The sequence below is a fragment of the Muntiacus reevesi genome, chromosome 3 (assembly GCF_963930625.1).
Source record: "Muntiacus reevesi chromosome 3, mMunRee1.1, whole genome shotgun sequence".
NCBI lineage: Eukaryota > Metazoa > Chordata > Mammalia > Artiodactyla > Cervidae > Muntiacus > Muntiacus reevesi.
Genome location: NC_089251.1, coordinates 57,557,572 through 57,573,541, shown reverse-complemented (window position 1 = coordinate 57,573,541; position 15,970 = coordinate 57,557,572). Strand labels below are relative to the sequence as shown.

General features: G+C 44.6%; 1 protein-coding gene across 1 annotated transcript; it reads left to right on the top strand.

The window, feature by feature from the left end:
* Positions 1–423: 423 nt before the first annotated feature.
* SLC20A1 (solute carrier family 20 member 1) lies at positions 424–15,958 on the top strand. The gene is made up of 11 exons (XM_065929193.1): positions 424–619; positions 1,144–1,759; positions 1,942–2,082; positions 2,273–2,358; positions 7,276–7,372; positions 9,958–10,077; positions 11,797–12,066; positions 12,188–12,746; positions 13,332–13,517; positions 13,882–13,966; positions 15,002–15,958. The coding sequence occupies exons 2-11, from the start codon at positions 1,414–1,416 to the stop codon at positions 15,173–15,175; spliced, it is 2,064 nt and encodes a 687-aa protein (XP_065785265.1). The 5' UTR covers positions 424–619; positions 1,144–1,413; the 3' UTR covers positions 15,176–15,958.
* Positions 15,959–15,970: the final 12 nt, after the last annotated feature.

The following is a 15,970-nucleotide window of genomic DNA, read 5'->3' as shown; positions in this document are numbered from 1 at the left end:
GCGTTACAAGTGCGCTGAAGTGTGGCTCGAGGCTCGGACAGCTCCGTAATACTGGGATCGCGAGGAAGGAACTATGACCTTGGTCGCGGCCTCTATCTATAAACCTCGCTTGACGAGCCGCAGGGACCGGGTGAGAGTCCCCAGCGGCCTCCGCCTCTGACTCCAGACGGTGCCAAGACGCAGAGGCAAGGCCGCAGGGAAGGGGCTGGCCCTCCCCACGTGGACAAGCTCTCCTCTGGGGGCGTGACCACAGCGCCTGGCTGACCTATGAGCGCCGCCGTCTGGCTCATCCGGCCCGGCTGGCGGGGTCTGCGTCATCCCGGGGGTGGGGCTCCTGGCCGGCGCGAGGCGCGGCGGGTCACGCGGGGCGCGGCGCCGGCTATAAGTAGGGGCTAGCGGCGTGCGCTGCCAGAGTGATGGCTGCCGGCGCGCGCTGCGTGCTTTCTCTTCTCCGCTGCTGAGGCGCCAGCGGCTGCTTCCAGGGTCGGTCGCCAGCCCCGCGGAGCCATCCCCAGAGCCTCCGCCTCACGTCGTGTGCTCTTCGATAGAAGGTGCGTGCCTCCGTGGTTCTAGCCCGCCGCCTGGACCTCGCCTCCCGTTCGGCTTCTCGTTTTCTTTGGTGAGTGGAGGCGCCACCTTGGAAGGCTCTTTCTTCTCCCCGGGGCCCTGTGTGGGCGCGGCGGCGCTGGGGTTGGCCGGCTGGGCCGGGGCCGGCGGCGCAGTGGCGTTCTGCTTTTGTCGCTGGCCGCCTCCCCACCCCACCCCACCCCGCCCCGCCCGCCCGTCTGCCGGTCTGCCCGCCCGCCCGCCCGTCCGTCCGTTCGTTCGTTCGCTCGTTCGCCTGCCCGCCCGCGGGCCTTTTTGGCGGTCCCCTGGTGGCGCGCGCGCGCGGGAACGGCCCTTTTCCGGTTTTCGTGGGGAGGGCGCGCGCGGGCCGGCTGCTCGGGGGCCGGGCCGGGCGCGCGCTGGCGGAGGTGGTCCCCGGCGCCACGTGCCCGACGCGTTCTCTCCGGGCCGGGGGACAGCGGATCGCGGATGGCGGGTCCGACCGGGGCCCCCTAGTCCCAGTGGGTCAGCGTGGAGTGCGGGACCGGCCCCCAAGGACGCACTGCTATTGTTATTCTTCTCGCTTCCTCCTTCCAGGATGAACTTGCGTCCTTTCTCTTCTCCGCCATGGAATTCTGCTCCGTGTTCCTAGCCCTCCAGAACCAAAGAAACCCCAGACAACAGATGCCCATACGCAGCGTATAGCAGTAACTCCCCAGCTCGGTTTCTGTGCCGTGGTTTACAGTATTTAATCTTATGTAATATATATTATTTATTATAGCATTTTTGATACCTCATATTCTGTTTACACATCTCGAACACCGCTCAGTAATTCTCTGATTCATTCAAGAACCACTACTCTAGAGAATGGCAACGACCGTGGCACCGCTCATTACCACTGCTATTGCTGCTACTGCCGCTTCTAGTCCGTCGGTGAACTACCTATGGATGCTCATCCTGGGTTTTATTATTGCGTTCGTCCTGGCATTCTCCGTGGGAGCCAATGATGTAGCAAATTCGTTTGGTACAGCCGTGGGATCAGGTGTAGTGACCCTCAAGCAAGCCTGCATCTTAGCTAGTATCTTTGAGACAGTGGGCTCTGTCCTCCTGGGGGCCAAAGTGAGCGAGACGATCAGGAAGGGCTTAATTGACGTGGAGATGTACAACTCGACCCAGGTGCTGCTGATGGCCGGCTCCGTCAGTGCGATGTTTGGTGAGTTCTCTACCACCACCGCCTCCGCCCCAATTGCCCTCTTGGTGGGTGAGCGAATTCTCATCATGGGTAGTTCCATTCTTGTGTTCTGAAGCTTTTCAGATGGTTACCTTCAGTGATATGCGCTGCGTACATTACTGGAATTCTGCCTTGTGTCTTAATCAAACTTGACGTGTTTTCAGGTTCTGCGGTATGGCAACTAGTGGCTTCGTTCTTGAAGCTGCCCATTTCTGGAACCCATTGCATCGTCGGTGCAACCATTGGTTTCTCCTTGGTGGCAAAGGGGCAGGAAGGTGTCAAGTGGTCTGAACTAATAAAAATTGGTACGTTTCATTCTAAATATCTTTTTATTGTCTTGTTACCACAAGGAGGAGGCACTATGTGTGGGAGTAAGTAGATGGTGTCAAGTTGAAGGGATGGATTAAAGTTTTGAAAAAGGAGGACTGAGAGGGAGGAGTGTTTGGGTTCCTGATTTTCATTAGTTGATGTTTCTCTTAATGTGTTCTATTCCAGTGTTGTCTTGGTTCGTCTCTCCTCTGCTTTCTGGTATTATGTCTGGGATTTTATTCTTCCTGGTTCGTGCATTCATCCTCCGTAAGGTAATCTCCGCGCCCCCCCCCATGACCCGGAGTAGGTCACATTCAGTGGTATTCAAACCGATAGCATTTTTACAAGTGTGATGGGTGTGTAGGAGTGTGACCTTGGAGAGTTAGAAACATTGTTTTGTACCTAACTTCTTTGAAAGAAGAAAAGTTTTCAATACCCAAGAAGACATTTGGAAAGAAGAAATTGAATGAACACTAAAGGGTGCCAAGAAATTGGAGAGATTGAAAGCAGAAAAAAATTAATGTATTTGGCGTGGCTTTGTTTAGCTGTATGCAGGTTACTACTTTAAACCACCATCATAGGCAGACCCACCTTTTTTTTTATTTGAGGATAATTGCTTTACAGTGTCATGTTGGTTTCAGCTGTACAGCAACTTGAATCAGCCGTAAGTGTTACATGTGTCTCCTCCTTGAGCCTGAATCAGACCTCCGCACCCCCAGGTCATCACAGAGCACTGGCCTAGGGCTCCCTGTGTCATACAGCGGCATCCCACTAGCTGTTTACACGTGGTAGTCTATCTGTGTCAGTGCTACTTTCTCAATTCGTCCCAGCTTCCCCTTCTCCCCCCGCTGTGTCCACAAGCCCATCTGCTGCTGTCTCAGGCCAGTTTGAACTGTAGGCTTGAGTGCCCCAGGTGGCTTTTTCTTAACTGCCAGTTAAAATGGAATAGTTTGGGTCCCTACCTAATTATCTTTGTAGTGTTGATTATTGAAACCAGTTTATGAACTTCATGATGAGGACTCATACCTCTCACAGTGAAGTGACTTTAATATCTCAGAATAGGTAAAAAGGAACCAATAAAGGTAAAAATCACAAAAGTCTATTTAGTTGGCAGAAAAATTCTGGATAGCCATTTAATTTCCTGTCCCTTTGAAAATCCCTTTTGACGTACCCGATAGCATTTCTTTTATCATGAAGTCTGATGCTGGCTCCAAAATAAATGTAGACAACAAGGGATGTTACTGGACTGAGTTACAGTAAAAATAAATGCATTTTTTCCCCTCAGTAAGCAAACTTGTCCTTTTTCTGAGGTGAATGACTTTAATAGTCTATTGTAAGTTCTTAAATTCTTCTAAACTGAAGAAATCTGAGTGAAAGGAGACAGGTAGCTTAATCCCAAGTGGTAAGAATGTACTGAGCCATTTGTTTGGTCTAGTTCTAAGCTTCTCTTGGGAGGATTTGTACTTTCTATGGAAATTCTATGATTGGTATAAAGTGACTCACTAATCTGTTTACCATGGCCTGAGTCTGGCAAAAGATAGCAATGTAATACTTTGAAAACTTGGATCCTCTATAGCTTGGTATAATTTGAGAGTAAAAATTGTTTATTAAGGAAGCAGGTAATGATTTGCACCTACCCTCCCACTCCCCACTGCTGTAGAATATAATAGGATGCTTCAGTTTGAGGGCAACTTAGCCAGGGATCAGAACGCAGGAGAATTAATAGAACCCCCTGTTAGGAATTCCTGCTCATAAAAGTTTTTTTTCCATAGTTTTATTTGTCTTTGGCTGTGCTGGGTCTTTGCAGGTGTGAGGGCCTTTCTCCAGTTGCAGTGTGAGGGCCCCTCTTTGCCATGGCCTCTCCCAATGGGGCTCCTGGGCTCTAGAGCACAAACTCCGTTGTGGTGCACAGGCCCAGTTGCTCCCTCTGGCACGTGGGATCTTCCCAGACCAGGGATCGAACCCATGTCTCCTTCATTGGCACACCACTGGGCCACCAGGGAAGGCTTTGCACTTAAAGGTTTTACACTGGGGTCTGATTGTTTTAATTCTGCTGAGGCTTTGTGTGTCTCAAACCAAAATAGATTACTTTCCTGGAGTAGGAATGGTCATGCTCTCAGGTGCAGAGTGGGATTTTCAGCTGCTCAGACTTCATTTGGGGAACACATGCCAGGTATTTTTACCCTCAGTACTTGAGAGCTTAAGTTAGCTATATTAACTTCTAAACTATATATTCCTCATGGGGTATGAGGATGAACATCATCAAGAATGATTGGAATTGCATTTAAAACTACTCAGTATGAACTTGGAGAATCGACACTGGCATTGCCTCCCCCTTCCCAGGGGCAGGCACATGCCCTTGTTTCTAATCTACCAATAAGAGATAGATTTTTAGGTGATGAGATCTGAATATTTCTGGTTACTGTTAGACTTAAACATCTCAAGAAAACATTTTTAGAATGGTCCTGGCTGTTAAAATCTAAATATTTGACCATTAAGATACTTTTCAACTAAAAATTCTGTTTTGGAAATTAATAACATTGAAAGGGCTTTTAGACATTTTCAGTCTTCTGAATGTTCCGAGGGTGTTGGTTAGCCTCGTAGGGAAGAGCAGAGTGAAAGTTAAGGATTGAGACAGTAAACAAGGGATAGGGTAAATAAGCCTTTCTGTTGAGTGTTTAAATTCCAGTCAAAGAAAATGGGTCTTTCATTATTCCTCCCTTCTGTCAGAAATCATGTTAAATCTATCTACGGCATCTTTTCAGACATGTCCAGTGTATAAAAAAAAAGAACTATCCTGGTTGAAAATGAGTTGGGAAGACCACCCCCATCTCCTTTCCCATCCCATATAGCTAGGTGATGAGATGTTTACTTCGAGGTAAAGTTTTAAGTGTGTGTTTAGATGAGTCAGATGTTGGTAAACATTCTCATAAAACAGCCCTGGTTACCTCAGGGGAGTGGTTGAGTGGAGTTTGGAGGTAGCAGAAGGGAGGAAGAGAAGCCCATACATAATGTTTGGAACCCTCATGGATTTTGATGTGGGCGTGGAGCAGGGGGAGTCTTAAGTTCCTTGGAGAATTTCTTAGAACGATAGATTATTCTTAAAAGAAAAAGGTATACACAGCTCAGGTTGATATCCTTACTACCCTGGGGGTGGGGCCTACATTGAGTGGCTCAGGGTTGCTTAGGTTTTTTTGGCTCTTTTTATTTTGTCAGTTTCCTTATCTGTAGCATTCTTTTAGACTGCAAATTGGGGAGCTGATGCTCAGGTGGTTTTCATCAGGGCCCATCATCTCTGCTGATTGGGAATGGCACCTCTGCTTTCTGGTTCCTTAATTTTAAGCCATTAACTCAGTCTTCCCATGTATCATTGATGAGTCTTTTCCTTGTCTCTACCTCTCCAAGATTTTCCATTGGATCTAAGATAGCATTAAACCTTCAGGCTGACAACATCTTTGAGGTTTAGCCTTCCCATGTGTTAAGAACTGCTCTTTTTTTTCCTTAGAATTTATTTTTGGCTATGCTGGGTCTTCATTGCTGTGCATGAACCTCTCATTGGGGGTGACTTCTTGTTGCAGAGCACCGGGTCTAGGCACTTGGACTTCATTAGTTGTGGGACATGGGCTTAGTAGTTGTTGCTTCCAGGCTCTCGAGCACAGGCTTAGTAGTTGTGGTACACATACTTACTTGCTCCTAGACCAGGGATTGAACCCGTGTCCCTTGTATTGACAGCTAGATTCTTAACAACTGTGCCACCAGGGATTTGCTGATGGCTCAGCGGATAAAGAATCTGCCTGCAGTGCAGGAGATGCAGGTTCAGTCCCTGGGTTGGGAAGATCCCCTGGAGGAGGAAATGGCAACTCACTCCAGTATTTTTGCCTGAAAAATCCAGTGGACAGAGGAGCCCGGCAGGCTACAGTCCATGGGGTTGCAAAGAGGTGCTGCCAGGGAAGCCCTGTGCTCTTTTGTTTTTAACTCACACCGGCCTCCTTGCTGTTCCTCGAGACAATTCAAGCATTTGCCTCAGGGTCTCTGTATTTGCTGATGTCTCTGGGACATTCTGCCTTCCAGATAGCTTATTCTCTAGCTCCTGTTTCTCCACCTGGGTGTGTACCTGGCTACATGGCTTTATGGCTTGTTGACGTAATACATCTGTGTTTTGGCTCCAGTAACAGTCTTTGGACTACCCCCTCCCCGAAAATTAAAGTGTGCCCCTCCTTCCGTCTCCATCCCCTTCTTTTTCTTCAGAGCATCATTTTGTGTTAGAATGTCAACGTCAGCTCTGTGAGAGCAGAGACTTTTATCTCATTCACTCCCATATTTTCGTGCCTGAATTGAATTTTCGTGCTTGGCACACAGCCTGAATGAGATGACCTCGTATATGATTGATTTTTATCTTAGCACTTTGGTAAATCATTAGTTGTGGCTTATTTATCAAATGTCTAGATAAGATGGTTGTCGCTAGTATATTCTACATGTTTTATGTTTGAGAAGTCATTGCAGGTATAAAGTCAGGTAAGAGATGTTGTAATAACTCAGTCTGTTTTTTGACCTCTCACAAATGTAGAATACATCTTCAGGTGTGTGCTCAGAGTTTTATCTGGACATAAGGTACCTTAGAGCCTTGGTCCCCACCCCCCTGTTACGAACTGGGCCACACATGAGGAGGTGAGCGGTTGTCTTCCATGAAACCCATCCCTGGTGCCACAAAGGTTGGGGACCACTGCCTTAGAGGACTGGGGGTTGAAACTGACCATCCAGGACATTACTAGTCATCAGTGATAGGTAGCCTTGTTAATGTGATCAGTCGCTCAGTCCTGTCCAACTCTTTTCGACCCCATGGACTGTAGCCCACCAAGGTTCCTCTGTCCATGGGGTTTTTAGGCAAGAGTACTGGAGTGGGTTGCCATCCCCTTCTTCAGGGGCGAATAACAGCAACAAGAAAAACCCCGACCAACCCCCCAAACATAAAATCAAACACAAATTCAGATAGATGTAGATCAGCCTTGGTAGGGGGACTTCCAGGAGCAATGGGAAAAGACCATTTGTCCTCAGACTACCATGGAGAGAGTTACTGGCTGGTACTGTAATTCCTGGAGCTGCCCTTTGATAAGATTCTGTGGAAATGGGTTAACTTTTACAACTTTTAAGGTCTTGATCTGATCTTTACGATAATGATCATTTTACAGGCAGATCCAGTTCCTAATGGGTTGCGAGCTTTGCCAGTGTTCTATGCCTGCACGATTGGAATCAACCTCTTTTCCATCATGTACACTGGAGCACCATGTAAGTACACATCAGAATATTTAAATATGAATTTAAAGTTGTTTCTAAAACTTGCATTAAATGCCCAATTTACCCCTTTTTGCTTTACAGGGCTGAAATCTACTAGAAGGTGACTGGCCTGCGCCCATTTCAGAAGGCTGCAGGCTAGTGTACGCTGAGTTTAACCTAGATAGTTTTTCAACCAAAGAGACCTGCTCAGATTCTAAATCACTACAGACCTTTACTCTTTAGTCTTCACAGGATCCACCGATAATTTGATCTTATCCCTCCCTCTCTCCTACCTGTGCTAAAAATACCTGGAATTGATGTTAACCTCAACTTCTGACTGCCGAAGAGTCATTAGTTATATGTTGTCTTCGAAATATCAGTCATTTATGACTGGTTTGCTGGATATTCTCATTTTTCTCTCCCAGTTGGAGCTGCTTTGTTTTCTAAGTCCTAAATTTACTCCCTGAATCTGCTTGAATAAGAAGAGTTGGGATGTTTTTAACACCTGCTCTATGTGCACTTGGAAGAAGAATTGATGCAGCTAAGAGGAAAAATATTTGTGAGAATATAAAGCTTGAAATGTTACTTTTATGTTGGTACAAAGGCAAAGCATGGATTAAATTAGGATGATACATGTTCAATTTAGCCTCTGAAAAAATGGATAACCTGTAACTTGTCAGACAGAGTATTATGCCTTGATTAGTCAGTTTCACTCTTGGGTTTATTTGGTTGTATGGCCTCTGACTCATTGGCTCAGACTGTTGTGACTCGTTGGGAGAAAGACATTGTGCATTGCTGCTAGGACAGAGTGTGCTTATAGAGTTCGGGGAAAAGGTAACTGGAATGGTATCTTGAAGCTACTTATCCTTACTCTGTACTGTGTGCTCACAATTGCAAATACTCTTTTTTAAAAATGCTCATTATGGCCCACTAAGTTGATTTCATTTCTGACTAATGGAATGTAACTTGCTTCATAAATCTCACTGAAGTAATAAGTCACTGACCAAAAATGGAGTGAGTGAAGTATTTTTTCTTTTTACTTTCTAAAAAAATTTTTTTTTATATCTTTCTCCCCGACCCCCAACCATTCTTTTTACTTTTTAAAATATTTATTATTAATTGAAGGATAACTGCTTTACAAAGTTGGTTTGATTTAGTGAAGTATTTTTTTTTTAGTGAAGTATTTTTAACCTTGTCTCTATTCTTGGAATAATCAGGAAAGAAATTGGACAACTTTATGAGACTCTTGATCTTACTACGGGTTACCAGACTCCTTAATAAATAGAGGCAAAGAAAAACTTGCATGCTGCATTTCCAATCTGCTTTAATTTGGACTCTTCATGTCAAACTAAATTCTCCATGAGGCTCTAAGTACTCATGTTGCATGTGGTAGCAGCACAGCTTATAGTTCAATGAAATTAGAGACTCAAGTTTTCAATCATTCTTTGAAAAGGGAACATGGATATTTTTGTCTTGTCCTTTGGATCATTTACAAGAAAAACCAGTCTCATTTCCACTTTTTGACTTGGAACGTAGACAAATTTAAATTGTGATAGATTGATTAATTTTCATGTATATTTTAGTTTGTGTGACTAATTGCATAATTCAAATTGATAACAGTTAAAATGGAAAGAGTGTTTCACTACAGAACTTTAGTTTTGAAGGGCCTCCATTTTTATCTGATTTTTAAATATGAATTACTTTGAGGGAAAACAGTTTCCATTTTATAAGTAATACCTAATAAGCAAAACAGTGACAAGTACCTAAGATATTCTTGTATAAACCACAGATCATTATAGCATCTTTTTAGGCTTAAATAGTGATCTCTGGTGCTTTACCCTTATCATTAATATAGGCTAGTGGCTTGGAGCCTGTTGGCACTTGTGATAACCAGGTGACTAGTTAATGATCTCTGAGCCATGTGAGAAGTAGGCAAAAGTCTGATTAAATGTGACTTGTTAGTGTGATTACTACCATACTGTTTTCCTTTTGTGTAAGACAGACCTTTGAACCTTTCTTATCTTTTGATAGATAATGTCCAAGTTTTCTGTATCTTAGTTTGATAAAGCATCCTAAGAGATAATCTTGCTCTAGCTAGTTTACAATGGATATGATAACTTCCACAGAGAACTAATGATATCAGCATGAGAGAAGTGAAGACTGAGGTACTTGCCTTCTTTAATGTTAAAATCCATGTGCCAACATAACACATGGATTTTGTGTACAGCTATTCCAGCTGGAGGCTGGGCAGTGGAATGCTTCCATTTGCTTCATAGTTAGTTGCAGATCCTCAGTGTTAATGATCCTTTACTCTTCAAAACAAAGAAAGGAAAAAGCGTAGTATGTGAAGGAGCTTGGGAGATGGGTAGTCTAGCAGGTGTGGGCCAGACGGTTGTGGGTTTCAGACGCTATGGGATTTTTCTCCCAAATTCCTCTAGCCAGGAACACAGTAAAGCCCGTGAGCCTCAGGCTTGGCAGCAGTAGTGAAGGGTGATGGGCTGGCATGGGAACCCCGGAATCCTCAGAGGAGGGTTTACACGTTGTTACATGGGGGCTGTTGCCCTGGGGTTTTCAAGATGCACCATTTTATCTCCTAGTGCTGGGCTTTGACAAACTTCCTCTGTGGGGTACCATCCTCATCTCGGTGGGCTGTGCAGTTTTCTGTGCCCTTATCGTCTGGTTCTTTGTATGTCCAAGGATGAAGAGAAAAATCGAACGTAAGTAACAAATCATAGCAAAAAAATTCTAACTCATGATGTGTTTGCCTTTTTTTGTTTGTTTGGCCATCTGTAAAAATCCCCTACTTGGATAGGTTGGTAAAGCCAGAAACATTTAAATGGAGATTTGGGGATATAGGTTTATTGTCTAGAAGATGTTCTTATTAACATAATATGACCTGAGACCTAGTCACGAGGCACATTTGACCTTATTTGGGCTGCCGGACAGGCTAGGCAGTTCCATCTATTGTTCCTTTTTTTTTTCTAACTGTACCTTGATCACTTGCCAGTGATATGCTAGATAGATAGAAAGAAGCTGTAGTCTACATTAATTGAGAGGATGAGGATTCACTGATGAAAAATAAAAGGTATGAGATACCTTCACAGTAAACATTTACCAAAACGACTACCATGTATAGCTTAAGTCAGGTTCAGGTATTCAGAGCTAGGTTCGTATGTACCTCTGACTTTAGATTTGGTTAATTCTCAGCACTGGAGCACACATGAGGGCTCCTTTAGACTCTTACTATACAGAGTATTCCAGTAGAATCAAATATGGAATGTTTTGGTTGGTATCAGTCTCTATACCTTATATTTCTGTGCTCTTTGATTGAGCTCTCTTGAAGTCATGTTTTTCTGCCCTTCTCATCTGTGAATGCTGGGGTGGTGATTTCACTTGTTTCTTGGAAGCAGTGAAGAGCTGCATGGACTGCAGTGGCAGCAGCAGGATGCTGCGTCATACAGCTGGGCTGAGGAGCCTCTGAGAGGCTCTGAGCTCAGTCCTTCAGGCCTTTGTGACCTCGTTTTTCCCTCAGGCTGGGAGGAGGCAAATCTTGCTAAGGTTTGATATCCTCGGCTGTTGCCTGACTGGGATGCTTAAATGCACCCGGGGCATTGGTACGGAAGCAGAAAACATCCCCTCCTCATCGTGGGATCAAGCACCATGAGGCACTTCTCTTTGTTTGTACAGAGGCAGAAATTCACGTCCCCTTGATTTGCCTGCATTGAGCTGAGTCATGTTGCTTGCACTCATGGACTGAAATTGCAGGCCATTTCTTTTTTAAAAGAACATGCAAGAACTTCCCTGGTGGTCCTGTGACTAAGACTCCACACTCCCAGCGCAGGAGGCTTGAATTTGATCCCTGGTCAGGGAACTAGATCACCTACTGCAGCTCTGGCCCAATGCAGCCAAATTCATTGTTAATTTTTAAAAAATGCATGAAATTCAGTCACTTTTCAGTTGCCAGTCAACGTCTCCCTACTTGAGTTACTTCCTACTACAGAAGAGATCAGCAGGAAGCTCAGAATTTTTTTTTTTTATTTGACTGTACTGGGTCTTAGTTATGGCACATGTATCAGGTTCTCTGAGCAAGGTTTGAACCCAGGACCCATGCATTGGAGGCTCAGAGTCTTAGACACTGGACTGTCAGATTTTACTATCTGGGCCTTCACTGAATATAAAGTTTACAACCCCTGATACTAGGATGTTTTGCATTTGCATCTCTGGTTCCTTCCTAAATGAGAAATAGGAGATGTGGCAAATAAAGCAGACAGAAAAATTATCCCGAATTTTCTCCTAAGCTTACATGTGGCCTTACTTTGAGATGGATTTTTTTTTCTTTTTCTTTTTTTTTTTTTTTTTTGAGGAGGGAAAGGGGAAATAAGCAAGTTAGCTTGGTCACAACCAAAGAAAAATATGCTTCTATCCTTCTTTTCTAGGAGAAATCAAGTCTAGTCCTTCAGAAAGCCCCTTAATGGAAAAAAAGAATAGCTTGAAAGAAGACCATGAAGAAACAAAGTTGTCACTCAGTGACATTGAAACAAGGAATCCTGTATCGGAGGTGGGCTCAGCCACCGTGCCCCTCAGAGCTGTGGTGGAGGAGAGGACAGTCTCATTCAAACTTGGAGACCTGGAAGAAGCTCCCGAGCGAGAGAGGCTTCCCAGTGTGGACCTGAAAGAGGAAACCAGCATCGACGGCTCTATGAACGGTGAGTGGGCTCTCCTGGTGGGGACAGGCGGGCTTCCCTCTGTTTCCTGCGCCACTGGGGGGCTCGTTCTTTGGATCAGATGCTCTTGGCATTGAGTGTTGGTACCTTTTGGTCTTGGCAGGTGCTGTGCAGTTGCCAAATGGGAACCTCGTTCAGTTTAGTCAAGCTGTCAGTAACCAGATTAGCTCCAGCGGCCATTACCAGTATCACACCGTGCACAAAGACTCCGGCTTGTACAAAGAGCTCCTGCATAAGTTACATCTTGCCAAGGTGGGAGACTGCATGGGAGACTCTGGTGACAAACCCTTGAGGCGCAATAATAGTTACACTTCCTACACCATGGCAATCTGTGGCATGCCTCTGGATTCCTTCCGCGCCAAAGAAGGCGAACAGAAGGGTGAAGAGATGGAGAAGCTGACGTGGCCTAACGCAGACAGCAAGAAGCGAATTCGAATGGACAGCTACACCAGTTACTGCAATGCTGTGTCTGACATTCACTCAGCGTCAGAGTTGGACATGAGTGTCAAGGCAGAGATGGGTCTGGGCGACAGGAAAGGGAGCACTAGCTCCCTGGAAGAATGGTGCGACCAGGACAAGCCAGAAGTGTCTCTCCTCTTCCAGTTCCTGCAGATCCTCACGGCCTGCTTCGGGTCCTTTGCCCATGGTGGCAATGACGTCAGGTCAGTCAGTCAGGATTCTTGGCACGCTCATTCTATTTTTATACTGCATCATCCTTTTATATAAGGCTCGGTTTGTGGGACATTGAATAATGCAGATTGAATGAGATAATAGCAATTGATGTACAAAACAGGAAGAAATTTCTTCAGAGAGATTACAAAGAATGCTTGTTTCCATTTCTGTAGGTGATAAACACATCTTTCACAGAGAAGCCATTTATCAAGATAGGATCTAGTTTTTGATAAGAGTTACTGCCCCTAAAAAAAAAAAAAAAGTTACTGCCCCTAGAATGAGTTTGTAGGCTATTAATCCTAGTTCTGTGGTTTGTAAACTGTTCATGAAGTTCAAATTTGCCTCAGACGGGCCTATAGAAAGACAGGCCACCAAATGTGGGGTGTTCCCTCTGAGAAGAACTCTCACGGTCTCCTGCTGTGTATGTTGGGAGCGGGGGGTTCCATTTGTTTCCCTTGAAAGACAGTTTGCTAATGAAAGCTTTGCTTTAGAAAACTTAGTAAAGCATTTAACAAATAGGATTTTGCCGAGTTGTAATTTTGCCTGCAAAGTCATCTTTGCTCTTTTTCTTCTAGCAATGCCATTGGTCCTCTGGTTGCTTTGTATCTGGTTTATGACACTGGTGATGTTTCCTCAAAAGTAGCCACACCATTATGGCTTCTGCTCTATGGTGGTGTTGGTATCTGTATTGGTCTCTGGGTGTGGGGAAGGAGAGTCATCCAGACCATGGGGAAGGATCTGACACCCATCACTCCCTCTAGGTAAGTTGGTAAAGCGGGTCTCAGGCTAATGATCTGTTCTTAAGATAACATATGAAAAAGATGTGTGAGCTAAGACTTAATGACTATGTATGTTTGGCTTTTATCTGTGTTTATGGAGCCAATACTGATGTTTACCAAGTTCCTCAAAGTGCAAGCCTTTTAATAGTGGGCTTACAGAAAACCTTAAAACCTTAAACATTGGAAACCAGAAGAGGAATCTCATGGTCTGATTTAAAGCAGATTTCAGAAGTTTAGAGCAAACTGAAGATGTCTGGGTAGATAGCACTGCAGGATTGTTCGAACTTTTGCTAATTTACCACAATTTAAATTCCATTCTTGACTAGTGATCTATTTGTGTCCACAGCGGCTTCAGTATTGAGCTGGCATCTGCCCTCACTGTAGTAATTGCATCGAATATTGGTCTTCCCATCAGCACGACACATTGTAAAGTAAGTGATAAAAGGGTACTGTGTCTTTTGAATGGTTTTAGTAGATATGTGGAGAGGTGTTTTTTGTTCTTTATTTCCTTTGATACTTTGGTTTAGAAAGTTTTACACTGTGGGAGTGTTCAAGAGTTCACAAGTGTAGGACAAGTGACTAAGAATGTAAAGACCCATTTTGCAATTCCTTGTGTCTGTTTTATTTAAGCAGATAATATATTTTATATCCTCCAAGATGTGAAAGCCCTTTTGAGGTAGCAAGGCTGTGAGGCTTGTTGGTCTGTCGAAGGGCAGTTTATAAAGCAAGCATGCACTCAGAGTCTCTCAGAATTGAAGCACCGAGAAACTTCCTGAATCCTAAGGTTGCTTGATGAGTAATAACTATAGGATATCTATAGAGAAGGAATAAAACTGGCTTTCTTAAGGGAGTTTAAGTTGGTTCATCATGGAGCCTTTGAGTCATTTTTCTTCGCGCGAGATATGCAAATGATTTAGTTATTAGGTCTAACAGCAGCCTCCCTCTAGAATCTTTGGGAAATCTAACACTAAAAAAGAATCTGTTACTAAAGCAGTTTTTAATATGAGTGAAAGTATCAGTTGCTCAGTTGTGTCTGACTCTGTAGCCCCGTGGACTGTAGCCCGTCAGGCTCCTGTCCATGGGATTCTCCAGGCAAGACTACTAGAGTGGGTAGCCATTCCCTTCTCCAGGGGATCTTCCCAGCCCAGGGATCAAACCTAGGTCTCCCGCTTTGCAGGCAGATTCTTTACCATCTGAGCCACCAGGGAAGCCCTGTTATTAATAGTTCATTAAGTTCCAGCATCTCAGAAGGAAAAAGAATTTTCTTTTCCTATTCTGTTTTGCCCCAGTTAGCACAGATTCAGTGCTTAGATTTTATGCGGCCTTCATCTTGTTCCTAATACAAACCAGTTCTCATGGATCAGTGTGGTAGTCTGGGGCTCCTCACCTGTATAAGGTCACAAGTCTTATTTAGCACAGTACCCTGGCACGTCAGTAACTAGTTCCTTGGTGATTTCCTCCCACAGGTGGGCTCTGTTGTATCCGTTGGCTGGCTCCGATCCAAAAAGGCTGTCGACTGGCGACTCTTCCGCAACATTTTTATGGCCTGGTTCGTCACGGTCCCCATTTCGGGTGTCATCAGCGCTGCCATCATGGCAGTCTTCAAATACATCATCCTCCCAGCGTTAGGCTGTGTGTGATGGGAATTCAGGTCAATGTTTGGGACCACCTGACACATTTCCTGCTCCTTTGAAGAGTGATTGCAGTGTTACCGAAGACTGACAAAAGAATCTCTTTCGAGTTTGGGAGCTGTGGGAGGGAAGCTCTACTTGTGCTGTAACTGCTTTCGTACTAAATATGACTTGTCTCAAAATTAGCTATGTAAAATAGCCAGGTTTCCACTGGTTCCTCTTGAGGTCCCTTTTCCCTCTGGGCTGTGAATTCCTGTATATATTTCTCTACTTTTTTGTATCAGGCTTCAGTTGCATTATGTTTTAATGTTGTCTCTGAAGATAACGTGATTTCTTTTCTTTTTTTTTAAACAACCATCCAGAGCCATTTGACAGAGTGTGCTCTGCTTTGTTGGTTTCACCAGCTTCTGCCCTAACACGCACGGGGACTTAACAAACACCGTAACCCAAGCTTCCCTAGTAGTCTTAGAGAAATATTCACTTGTACCCTGCCCACCAGTCGGCAGTGGCGGGTTCTCTTGGCATCTGTGGGAACTTCTAATAGGGTCTTAGGACGTTGTGAAAATTTAGGTTAGTAGTTCCTTCTTTGCAAGCAGTTCATTGACAATTCTTGCTAAGAAGAAGTAGGAAGAAAAATCCTTCTGGCAGTCTTGGGTATTTCTTTAAGATTTCTGACAGTGCAGGATGGATGAATGCTGTGGAATATGAACTTCAGGCAAGGTAAAATGGGCCAGCCTTCCATGTTCATCTGTCTACCTCTTAATAAATAAAAAGCCTACCGTTTTTAGAAAACTTGTCATTGCT

Bases quoted from the DNA above. Each gene is read 5' to 3' on its own strand.
- SLC20A1 (XM_065929193.1), top strand. From the start codon at position 1,414: ATGGCAACGACCGTGGCACCGCTCATTACCACTGCTATTGCTGCTACT. The intron at 1,760-1,941 runs GTGAGTTCTCTA...ACGTGTTTTCAG, and splicing joins CTCCGTCAGTGCGATGTTTG to GTTCTGCGGTATGGCAACTA. The intron at 10,078-11,796 runs GTAAGTAACAAA...CTTCTTTTCTAG, and splicing joins GATGAAGAGAAAAATCGAAC to GAGAAATCAAGTCTAGTCCT.